Source organism: Formica exsecta, unplaced genomic scaffold (genome assembly GCF_003651465.1).
Source record: "Formica exsecta isolate Colony F162 unplaced genomic scaffold, ASM365146v1 scaffold48, whole genome shotgun sequence".
In the NCBI taxonomy this organism is placed as follows: domain Eukaryota; kingdom Metazoa; phylum Arthropoda; class Insecta; order Hymenoptera; family Formicidae; genus Formica; species Formica exsecta.
The window spans coordinates 393,344-406,334 of NW_021852035.1; the positions used below are offsets into that span (position 1 = coordinate 393,344).

The 12,991-nt window shown below is 38.2% G+C and overlaps 1 protein-coding gene across 8 annotated transcripts in view; it reads left to right on the forward strand.

The window, feature by feature from the left end:
* Positions 1-1,332: 1,332 nt before the first annotated feature.
* Positions 1,333-12,991, forward strand: part of LOC115241367 (zinc finger protein 658) — a 15,320-nt gene continuing 3,661 nt past the window's right edge. For 2 of the 8 annotated variants that reach the window (XM_029817089.1, XM_029817097.1), the window contains exons 1-6: positions 1,333-3,468; positions 6,361-6,571; positions 7,130-7,315; positions 9,947-10,287; positions 11,309-11,883; positions 12,129-12,440. In XM_029817089.1, coding sequence (XP_029672949.1) covers positions 6,472-6,571; positions 7,130-7,315; positions 9,947-10,287; positions 11,309-11,883; positions 12,129-12,440 — 1,514 coding nt within the window. In that variant the 5' untranslated portion in view covers positions 1,333-3,468; positions 6,361-6,471. The other 6 variants (XM_029817091.1, XM_029817090.1, XM_029817092.1 and 3 more) reach the window with 6 other exon arrangements.

Genomic DNA, 12,991 nt, shown 5'->3' on the forward strand with positions numbered 1-12,991 from the left:
TGATGTTGCTGATTGCGCTGACAGCGCTGACAGGAATTCCGTTGTGCGTATTTCGCAGGCGCGGACGCGGAAAAAGGTGAGAGAAAAGGATAGAAAAATACAAAGAAGAAAAGTAGCGAAACAGAGAAAGGAAGAAAGATGACGAGAGAAAACGAAGAGAGAATGTTAAAGTGCTTGTTACAGTTTTGCAAAAAGAGAAGAAAGTAGAAAATAAAGGAATAAGAGAAAGGGAAGAAAGATGAAAGACAGAAAGAGAGGGAGTAAGAGAGAGAAAGAGAGAGAGAGGGAGAGAGAGAGTAAAGGAAGGAGAGCGGAGCGAGTCGATGCGCCGGTTATTGATTGGCAGAAGTCGAGAGGGAGAGACGAACTCGCGGCACTCAGATTGCCACCGCCGCCGACGCCGACGCCGACGCCGACGCCGACGCCGACGCCGCCACCGTCGTAGAACGCCGACGCCGATGCCGACGCCGACGCCGACGCGGTGGTTGAGCCATCGTACGAACGTCGCGACGTCGGAGCTCGTGTTCGTGATCCTGCGTGCGAATGACCCGCCGATGTTGTCGCGATCCTTTGCTATGATCACAGCGGCGTCATTATGACTATGACGCGCTACGGTCGAACAGTTGTATGAATGATCGCGATGACGGAAAGTTGCAAACGTTGACTCCGCAGCATGAGCTCCACTGAGAAAACATTATGATGTAATGATTTTTTAATGTTGATTCTAATAGTTATAATGGAATAATTAAAAATTATAGGTGGATGTGTTAATTAATTGCGTTATAATTGAGGTAGATTTCCCCCAACGCAAAGAAAGAAAAAGCAAAAATCGTAATAAAATAAGAAATTACAAATAAATATCACGTAAAGAAAATAAGCTAAAATTTATCTAATAATATATCTATATAATAATAGACAGCAATGTTAAGAGATGGCCGTAAAATTATGTTTTGAAAAAATATCAAGAAAACTTATACACATATTATATACATTAACAAAAACACAAGTGTAAGCTACTTCTAAAGAAAAATTCCCGTGACTCTGAAAGAACACTTGAACATTTCGATATGATGCAACTGAATGAGTAGATCGGCAACAGCTTTTAATTTATAGCGGTATTATAAAATTCAGAAATGATTATTTATCACATTTACACAAAAAAACTTGTCTCAAATTTGTTTATTTGACATTTTTCAAGCTTAGTGTATCATGCCTCAATGTTACTAGTACCGTTAATATTAAATAAGAATTCTTGAATCTACACACAACATATTAATATAATTATGGATTATTAAATATTTACGCACAATTTTTAATTTTGTTTTATACATGTGTAAGATAAGATTGACATTAAATAATTTTTTTTTTTTGTTTTTGTTTAAGATAACTTCAAGTACTCACTCGAAGTTATTAATACGTTTTCTCGATAAACTTTGAATATTATATACGGCGCAGCTAATAATAGATTAATAAACAAAGCTAATAATAAAAGTGCTATAAACACTAAAAGAAAGCGAAAGCAAAACGCATTTGTGACAACGATGATGCGAGGATTGTCGCAAAATATGGATATAAAGCTTTCTCATAATTATAAAAAACGTTACATTTTCTAAAGTGACGAAGCTTCACAAAACTATACTTAAAATTTTTATGAAAATCTCATCCCCCGTATGTCAGGAATATTATGTTTTCTCGTGGCAAATCTCATTTTTCCCCTTCTCCTTCTCCCTCTTCGCGCCCCCGTCCTTGGTAGGTACATCGCCGTTTTAGCGGCTTTTAAGTTAAGTAGTTCCGCGTTCATGGTGCGAGAGCGGAAATTTTTCCCGCGCGAAAGAGAGCGGTATGTACCATCTCCTCCTTCCGGCCTTCGATCGATCACGCGACCGCGGCCAATACCAGACACCATCATCCATCCCTCCGTCAGTTTTTTTTTCATCTTGCGTCTACGTAAGAGATGCGGACGCGCGCCAGCGTAAGGGAATGTCTAAAGGGGATCAATACGTCGCCGCCGACGACGATCAAATGCATTCCTAAATTGCGATTCGGAGACGCGGCGGAGATGCAGGCGCCGCGTCTTTCGCTCCCTCGTTGAACGACTTTTGCGCTCACGCGTGGGGGGCGGCCTCCGGTTGGATGATAACGAAGCGACGGGACGAAACTCTGAAAGTTAATTTTAGACCCGCGTCACGGAACGTTACACATGGTAACACCGGGTGCAATGTAAATGAAGGTTCGCCGGTTACAACACCTCGTACTCAGTAGGGAATCAGTCAAGAATGCCGACCAAGATACAGCTTGGTTCTCTGAAAACGGTCGGTTTGGTCGATTGCTTGCTTATCGGTCGTAGTATGCTTCTGATAGCAGTGTTCTTGCCTTTGGTAGGGTGATGCTGTGTCTACGTACGTTAGCAGCGCCTTCTAAAATCGTGAGACTATTTGCTATATTGGAGATATGTGCCGTTGTTTTCGTTTGACATGTTAGTTCCGATTTGGATATGATTAGAAATGATAAAACATCAAAGTGACTTACTCTTGTTTATATTCGCCATGCGAAAACGATGACGAAATCGATCAGCAACGTAATCTACAAGTTCAGACCTAACAATCGATTTGCCAATGCCTGTATTAGAAACAAGTTTCCTCCAAGTTAATTTCGGAGAACAACGTGAAAATTTATGAAATAAATATAAAAACAAGAAAATATCGGGGAATAGATATAAATTATCCATTTTTTTTTCTTTTCTTTTGTTTTTTTTTTTTATTCAAAGATTTATGCTAACTTTTGCTAGTTCGCAATCTATCTTTTTTCAAAATACTGTAAAGTTCGAAAAATAGATTAAAGAAGGATCCTGAAAACGTTATGGCAATATTTTGTAAGGCTTCTAGCAAGCAGGCTAGAATTTCTAAACCTTTTTAAAGGTTCCCTGAAAAGGGATCTGGAAGGTCTTCCCGGATCTCCCGTCGTCTCTTTCAATTCCTCTCCTTCTCTCTTACTGCCTAATTCGCCCCTGGAGTGCTTGGCTGCGTAGTGAACACGTGTAGAGAGATAGACGTGCAGGGAGGCTCGAAGGTGGATATGTGTGTGCGTTTGGTGGGTGTATACGTGTGAGACAGAGTCTATACGCACACGCACAAACGGGTCTATCGTCGCCAGCTGTTGGTGTGTGGTGGGCTGTTGGATGTATGGTGGGAGGGAGGGCAGTTGGGAACAGGCTCGACTGCTCCCCCTAATACCAGAGGATTGAATGGGCGAGGAGGGTGGTATTGGGTTCCCTCACCCCACTCCCACCACCCACACGCCGCTACTCCCAACCCGCTCAAGCCACCCACTTCTATCCGCCTGCCACCCCGCCTGCCCACCCACTCGCCACCCGACTGCCGTCGAGGAAACAACCTGCAACCGAACCAGCATAACGTTTTCTCGAACAACGATTTCCATCCACTTCGTCTTCACCACCGGCATAAGAACGTAAGTAAATCCTAAGATCTGCCAGTTTCCTGTGCTCAAAACGTCTCAGTGTATCCGTGAGGCTTCGTGCTCGTTTTGTGTGCTCTTGCGTCCTGTCCGTCGTCGTTCGTCATGTATTCGGGTGTTCATCATCATCCAGTATCAGTACGGTATCAGCTATGACACGGTGTCTTCGCCAAGGACACGTTCCTCTCGAGATGTGTGTTGTTCCACTTCTTCCACTGTGTTGCGCGTTGAGAACGAACGATCGGGAGAAAGTGCAAAGTAGGACGGTGAGAAGGGATACGAAGAAGTAGAGCGAGCGGATAGAGCGAGAACCGAACGCGAGAGAGCGATTCTGAATGATGCCGGGTCGCGCACAAACGAGAGCGAGAGGAGAGGCCGCCGCGGCCGCCGTATTGTGTGTATCGCGAATAGGCCGCACGCGAATACCTATCGAGAAGTGCGCGCGGCGCGGCTGTATCTGCGAGGTCCGTGTGTTCGTCGGTGTTCGACGCGCACCCGTGCGACGGATAGAAAGAAAAAGAGAGAGAGAGAGAGAGAAAGAGAAAGAGAAAGAGAGAGGAGTATATATTGCGCTGGGAGAACATCTCTCAGCGCGGGAAGCACGAGAACGGCCTGTTCGCGCGGTTTTCCGCAATATCGTATGCGCGATGTTCAACGCGAATAATTATGATGCGGGTGGTAGCTTTTTTTTTTCTTCACGATGTGTGCGCGCATACGCGACAACGACGGGACGAAGACAGCATTACGATGATGGCTGGGGACGAAGGTTTAGCCGCGCGCCGCTTCCGGAGAAGCGGAGAGGAGAGAACGAAGCGGAAAGGAAGGGATCTTTCTCGGCTGGACGGATGGCCATACGTGCGCGCGCGTGTGTGCAGTCGCGCATGTATTTACGAATACACGCGCGCGAGCGTCGGAGAAGATCTGCTTGGCGTCCTTGGTTAGCCGGCAATAATTTCCGGATGAATTTGAATGGCTGATTGCACGCATGTCCTCTCTCTCTTTCTCTCCTTCGCTTCCCGATCACTCTCGTTCGCTCGCGCTCTTTTCCTTTCTCCGTCTATCTATTCATCCATCTGTCTCGTTCTCTCTCTTTCTCTTTCTCGTCAGGACTGTGTCTCTGCCTTTATGCCGAACGACCATGTTCTCGCCGTCGTGTCATCTCTCCCTCTCTTCTCCTTCTCCTTCTCTTTTCCTCGCCGAACTTTCCTACTCTTTTTCTCTGTGCTATGACGCAGAGGTTCTCAACCGGCGCAGAAACGTGAAGTTCCACCGGTATAGTCCAGACACCCTCCACGCGCCACCATCTGTCGTTTCTAGGGGACGTGCTTTCGACCGACGGTAGAGGGGAATATTGATTTATTCTTCGCAGTAACCCCTTCCATGGATTCAACGTTCTTGCTTTCCCCTCCACATCTACGTACACAACCGACTTGGTTTATGTGCACGCACACATGTTGCGGGGTTGTCAGTAGAGGGTTGTTCGTTTCCCCTCCCAGTTACTCGAGCGGCAATCGTGACGATCAATACCCGCTCGTTCCTTCCTCATTCCGGATGCTGTCGCCACTCCTGCAGAACGCGGTGCCAAATTTTTGTGCATGCATCATTCGATCGAAATCAATCGGAACACGAAAGCAAGACAGACGGTATATAAGATAGGTAAAAGTCAATAGCTAAATGTTTATAATAAATCTGAAAAAGATACATAAAAAAATAAAACTATCTGCAGAAGACAATCTTCAAGAATAAAACTTGAAACACAAAGAATATGTAATATTTTTTTTAAAACCATTCTCATTGTAATTAGAGATTTTAAGACAGAGCAAGAATAATCGTTAAAAATAAAAGAAAGAAAAAGAAAACATAACTCTCGAAGAATAATTTTATAGAAATTACTTTCAGAATTTAAAAACCTAGTAATTTAATTGAAGGATCTATCCTCACATTATATATTTTTTCGAAAGAAGTTACAAGTAGTTTTGTTTTTAGTTTAAATATCGATTAATTGATAATTTTAAATAAGTAGAAAAATATAAGAAAATAAGGAAATCCTTTAAATAAACGAAATATCTTTTACTCTAAAAGAAATCTTATTTCTACAATAAGAAATTGGTTAAGATATGAAGAAAAAACACATAAGTTAGAAATATTAAAAATATGTAATTATACATACACATATTAAAGCTGTATTATTGTATTGTATGGAAAAAAATAGTTCGATAAGAACTTAGAGATCATTAAACCTACAATGTTTTTCTCTACCAATGACCGTGAAAAAGAGAAAGTCTGTTTAGGTAACATAACTCACCCTGTGCATTGTCTAACTATTTCGAATTTAATACTCATAGTATCCCAGAGAAATTGTTAGCATGTCCGTTATGAAATTTTGCACACTATTTCCCCTCATTCTCTGCCATGCTATCCCACATGTTTACACTTTAGGAAACACCCCCGAGAATTTGAATGTATTTATTTTCTATTTGTCGTGGCACATGCACGCACGGTGAAATATGTTCACACGGTTATATCGTCGATAGAGAGCAAAACTTTACGCAATCAAACGCGTATAACGCTAATCGTGAATAAGAGTAAAAAATAATTATAAATCTAAAATTAATACTATAAACCTTACTGACAATTACATTGCATTTATTAATTAGTGAGATTCGTTATATCTATAAAATCTCAAAATTTACATAATACTATGGATATGGTCTAAAATACATGGTATGAATATCATTGATAGTTCTTGTTGTCATCTTGAAATTGTAAAATACAGTATTCGCGCAAATATGTAACGTGCTTCTGGCATTGCGAACTTATAACTAGAAACTTCTAACTCAACGTATAAACTATGCCGAAAATAGAACAGAGAAATTTTCTTTAAAGTTTAGGTCTCTTTGACGACGACTCGGCACGCAGGTAGACGGATTGCCTAGGAACACAACACAAAAGGAAAAGATTTATTATTTCTGTGTAAGTGACCGTTAAGGCTGTAAAATGGAGGGGAGTGGCACCGGAATTAGCAGGCTTGATTGCTACGAGGATATGTTTAAGGAAATCACTAGAAAACTTTACGGCGAAGATCCCGATCATAGAAGTAAGTTAAAGTTTCTTCTAGAATTCAAGAATAAACTAACGATAAAAATTATTGCGTTCTATGAACATTTCAAAATTATCAACTGTTAATTATATTTATTAAGATTATCTCAATAATATTATAATGTATAATCAATTATATTTATACATATATGTAATTGCGAATTATATAGCAAATATCTTTTCCTACGCGACACACATGCACCATTGGAATGCAGTTACAGTTATACGCGTGTAACTCATAAGCTCAATGCAATTTTATAATTTAAAACTATCATTCAAAATTAAAATTTGATATTTCATTATCTGATTGATTGCTCAACGTTAATTATATGAATAGACAATCAAGATAATTTCATTTATAACTAACAATCTGCTTAAACGTTTGAAATTGCAATTAATTTTTACTATTGAAAATTAAATTAATATCTAAATCGATAGTAATATAATACGGTTTAACGAGCGCTTTGTTGTATAAAAGAGTGATGCATTTTTTCACCATTGTGTGTGTGTGAATACAAAGAGCTCAATGTTATTTATCACAATCTCGTTTATGCAGCGTCGAGCGTGCAAAACGAATTTGAAACGTCTGTTTCGTACAAAAACGACGAAGATACCGAAAATGGTACAGACGGCAGTGACGATGGAAACTGGACGTATGACGAGGAACCGTTAAAAGGCACTGATGGAAGCCGAATCGCAGCTTATCACGCCGGAAAAGCTACATGGCGATGTGACGAATGTGGTAAGTACATCCGATATATGCATTGCTAAATGTCTTCTTTTGCAACAATATTCAGCGAACGCATTTGAATGTACTGTCGTGTCTAAAATAACGTTCTATAAACCTCTCTAAAAATTTTTTTTGCAAAGCTAACTTGTTTACAATCTCCATAAGCTTAAAGGTCTTGATCGATGGAGCACTCAGAGTATAGCTGAGTAATTTTCTAACCATGTAAAAAGTTTAACTGATACAAGATAAAAATAAGTTGATTAGTAAGGGTAGATAGCGAGAAAAATTCCCCTGCTAATTACCGATCATACCGTTTTGAACAATTATCTTATACGGCTATATCTCATGGTTCTCGCGTTTTTCTAGGAAACCATTTGCAGTTTTTATATTATCTAGCAATATAAATATGTATCCTAATTCGAAATTTTTATAATGTTACAAATCTCCAATAACTGCAAGCTCTTTGATACGATTGTATAACGAGGCTCGATTAGTTCATTACGTGTGCACGCGAAAAAATATAAAATGAAATGCAATATACACAATGCTTGAGAAATCATGTAAATTCTTTGCATTTTAAATCTTCTGGAAAATTTTAAGTCAATGTAAATGTGAGAATATTTTATCACATGCTATGCAATAGATTAACATATTTTTTTAAATTTATATATGTGCGATAGATTTATGTAGTAAATTATATATCAAATTCGGTAAATGCTCCTTCATTTATTCTTTATTCAATAAAAAGCAGGTATAGGTTAAGTTTGCGATAGAAGATGCCAGAATTGAGACGTTAGCAACACGATTCCGTAGTAGAGGGGATACGCACACAAATGTGAACCGTGTACATGCAATGTGCAGAGCGCTCTGCGCATTATATATACGGTTCACGCTTGTGTTCGTATCCCCTCCACTACAAAACCGTGTTGCTAGCGTCTCAATTCTGGCATTAGGAGTGCAGTGTTATATAGCGTACGTACACGCTTTCATTTATAAAAAAATGAAGCTGAAAATTCTTCGTAATACTTATGGATAGTTACATCAGGTATGAAATATATACACACACACACACACACAGAGAAGAAAATAGGATAAAACCGGGTATCTCTGTTTCTTCGTGATAAATGCTACTATCTTTGGCCAACTCGTGTTATTAGTTGTAAATTGACGCCATCATTATTTTAAGATGAATCGTGGCCACGTGCACACAATATTTCTTTTTGGGGAAAAATTCAAAGTTTTCGGGCCGAAAAAGATCGATATTGGGGCAACAATCGAGTCGTCGTGAATTTTTTCTACACAAAGCATCTGTTTTGGTAAATGCAGCATTGCATTCTGTATGTATTAGATAGTATATCGCACTAGTTTTGATCCTCACTTTCTACGCTGGAATGTACAGCCGCCATGTTTGTTATTTTCCTCGTGTTGAGGCAAAACCGAGTACCTACATATCTCATATAATGAAAAGAGGAAAAACTGCCATTCTGATTTTGTCTCTCTACAAAAAGCAGTTGGAAGTGGAGACTGCCACTCAGAAAAAGAAAACATTAAAAAAAAAATAGCTTTTTGAGATTCCTAAAGTTAAAACATTAAATAATATAAAGTCCTGAATATTTTGATTAAAATAAATAAAAATTTTGTAATCGCGCGGTATTTTAGATGTTTTTAAATGGGTAATTGATTTTATCCTACCTGTAGGACAAAACTGAGTATTTTGACTTCTTCAAAAAATCCTGTTATCCTTGGTAAACAATATTTTTTTTCAGCAATTAGCCTCATTTTCTCATAGTTCAAGGTTCATTAAAGATTACTAACGACCAGCAGAATTTTTTTGCCCTCTGATTTTTTGTAGGAAGACAAATTCAAAAGGTACCTGGTTTTACCCTATTTTCCCCTATATATCTACACGGTTCACGCTTATGCGTGTATCACCTCCACTACAAAGTCGTGTTGCTAGTCTGAATTCTGGCATCAAGAATGCAGTGTTATATAGCGTACATAGTATGCTATCATTTATAAAAAAATAAAGCTGAAAATTCTTCGTAATACTTGTGGATAGTTACATCAGATATAAAATACACACACACACACACACACACACACACACACACACACACACACACACATATATACACGCACGTATTATCTTATAGTAAACATATATATCGAACAGAATAAAAACATCTTATCATAAACATATAGAATATTTTGATTAGTAAAAAAATAAAATATATTTCAAAATTATTATTTCACTTGATGAAATTTATCTATTTTCAATAATAAAAAAAATATATCCAATAATACAAAACACAAAAAACATAAAATAAAAAATTAATAGAAAAATTAAAACACTTAGAAATTAATACAAAAAATTAAAAATTTATACAAAAATTAAAAATTTATACAAATCAAATAAAATCAAAAATTGTAATTAAAAAAACTTGGCGCTACTAAACTAAATAATATGCTAAAATTATTGTATTCTTTAATACATTTACATTGCAGTTATTAATGTAACTAAATGAAATATAAATCTAAATTAAATTTAGTAGGATTAACCTTTGCGAGACAGTATAAAGTTCTATAACTTTGTAGTTTGTCATAAGAATGTATTTCGGAATTTAATTGACCTTATGCCAACAGGCGATGTCATGGCAGGTAGCCCACGTGAGATTGCAGAGCATTTCATGGAACATCACTCCTCGAGGATCCTGCCCGATAATAGTAGAAACAGGCATCACTCGCCCCGCAAGGATTATTTGCAAGCAGATCTTAAAGCCGAGGATGTAGTCATGTATTTAGAGAGACTCCGTGAACGCGCCGAACGGGCGGCACCTCCCTCCAGAAGAACCCAAGAAACACAGACTGTACCTGCGGCTTTATTGCCTGTTACCTCGAGCTTTCTCCTGCAAGAACTGCCATCCGTTCCTGCGCCGCAGCATCTGCAACAGGTATCTGAATTAAATTTCAGATCTTTTATGCAGGTATATGAAATTATCTCATCTCATTTTTAAAAATCGCGAAAGGTTTCCAACAATTTTATTTATAAACTCACAATAATTGTTCGACAATTTAAAAAGATAAACTCATTGGTTTAACATATATAAGAATAAACATAAGTGTTACATTTGTTATGAATTTATATAAACGTTAAAAAAATTCAAAAAAATTGACGAGATCATAGTAACTGTTCATGTGCAGCATATATATGCTTTTTAATTTAAACCAAGATGTCCACTCGAATCTTTTAAAAAAATGTCCTGAAGATTCCCTGAACTTCCAGGTATCTTTGTTCAAATTTCCAAATAAAAAGAATATTTTAAAAATTTTTTGGTGCATTTTTTAAAATAAGTTTTTTTATTCTATGCGTTTTCTAATGCTAAATTCTAATGACTAAAAATTACAATACAGAATATGTATTACATATATTAAATATTTTGTTAAAACATTGGATATATAAGCAAAGATAAATATATATTTGTAATATATTTTAAATTGCCGACTGCTTACAATATAGGAGCAAGATTATCAGAGAGGATTTTTTAAAAAATTCCCTAAGTCTCAATATATACAGGGTAACACGTAAAGAACGCCTACTAATATATAGCGTTATTCCTTACCAAAGATTGAGTCGAAAAGTCCTAAACCATTTTTTTCTATAAAGATTTAATAAAGGAGTTATTATTGAGTATAGTCGGGCGAATCAGCGCCGACTTTTAGTCGGATGCACGTCCATGAGCGCGCCTGATAATGTGTGCCGCCGAGCGCTCACGCACAGTATTAGGCGCGCGGTTCACAGAACTCAGTTTTTGGTAAGAAATAACGCTATGTACCTAAGGGACAGTCGTTGCGTGTTACCCTATATATAAAAAATTCTATGAGAATTCTCTGATTTCTCCAGGTACAAAATAAATTCCAAGAAAGTTTTCCATGTTTTTCCAGTAGACACCCTATTTACGTTTATTGCTAAAGATAATATAACGCAACATATATAAATTGTCATAGAATACAGCTACGATGACCACCTCCGCCACAGCATCCGTGAGTGGTAAACGATATACTTGTCCATACTGTCCTTATGGAACTGACAGACGCGATCTCTACACGCGACACGAGAACATCCACCGCGAGGAGAAGCCGTTTCACTGTTACATCTGCTTCAAACCCTTCAATCGCGCCGATCACGTAAAGAAGCATTTCATGAGAATGCATCGCGATCATGTTTACGAGGTCTCGAAAATACGAAGACCGATGGGAAGTGCATCGAAACCGTTGCAGCAGGACACAGCGATAACGCCAACAGCGGCGACTGCCAATGCGAGTAGCCAGCAGCAACCGCAGCAGCAACACATCAATTGTCAATCAACTTTCGCTACCAACAAGGGTTATCAGTTACAGCCGAATGTCGCTACATCGGGTACCGGCACTATCGGTATTTATCAAACGACAGCCATGCCCGCGTCGGGAGGAATCATGCAACCCGATACGAATAATTGCAACACGGGCAGGCGCGTACAAAACGGCGGTTGCAATAGCAAAAGTCATCTTAAAGGTGGCTCCAAGAGCGCGCAGGAACGAAGGTTCATTTCTCAATTTGTTTTTGTCACATCTTGATTGTGACTTTCCAAATTTCTTCTTCTTTTAATTAAAATCGGATTTTCTTCTAGTGTAAAAAGCCAATTTCTGTGATAATTTCTATTAGCTATCATTGATTCGTTCTGTAATATCCTTCCATAACGCGATTGTTGTAATTGCAACGATATATAATTAATATAGTACGCGTTGTTGCGATACATTTAAAAATTAACAATTCTTAATTTTTAAGGTACACTTGCGTGTACTGTCCATGGAGCGGCGTTGATAATTGGTGTCTGAAGCGGCATTTGAACACCCACACGAAGCCCTTTGCGTGTAGTTTGTGCGAGTACAAAGCAGCCCGCGCCGAGCGGCTTTCAACGCACGTGCTCAAAGTACACAACAGGAGGCAATGCTCGAGATGCTCGTTCCTTGGCGAAGACGCGGCGCAATTGCAGATACATCAGCTGCACGTTCATCGAGTTAGCAGTGCGAGTGCACCATCAACATCGACCGCTCAAACGGCACCGCCGCCGAGCAATCGCCACCCGCAACCTTTACAGTAAGATAATGTTTAACCTTACATTCATAGAGTCATTTACTCATTATAAGTAGCGTTATCAAGTAGTCTGATAAATTTCGGCGCAACATTAGTCGAAAAAATCATATTCGATCTGCATGCGTTGCCATTAATAAAAATAATATTGTGTACAAAAATAAAATGTTTAATTGCCACTAACTAATTTAACAACATATAATTATATATATACTGCAAAAAGCATTGTATGAGTAACATTTAGTTTTTTCCATTTAATCAAAGTTTGGAAGCATCATTAACAAGTTTAATCAGTGCTAGATAATGGTGCATTGCTACTCACGTTGTGTAATAAATTCGAGGTATCAAGGTATCAAAATATTGATTCAGATCGCAGTTAATTATTTATATATCTAAGGGACTAATTAAAGTCGTAAAATATAAAACTGTCGATAAAAGTCCGCCAGTTTGAATTTAACGATATAATTATTTATATAATATATATAGCAAAGAAAAATGTTATGCCTTAAATCATATCGCTTCATGTCTTTACATTATATTCTTAGAAAGAAATTCAT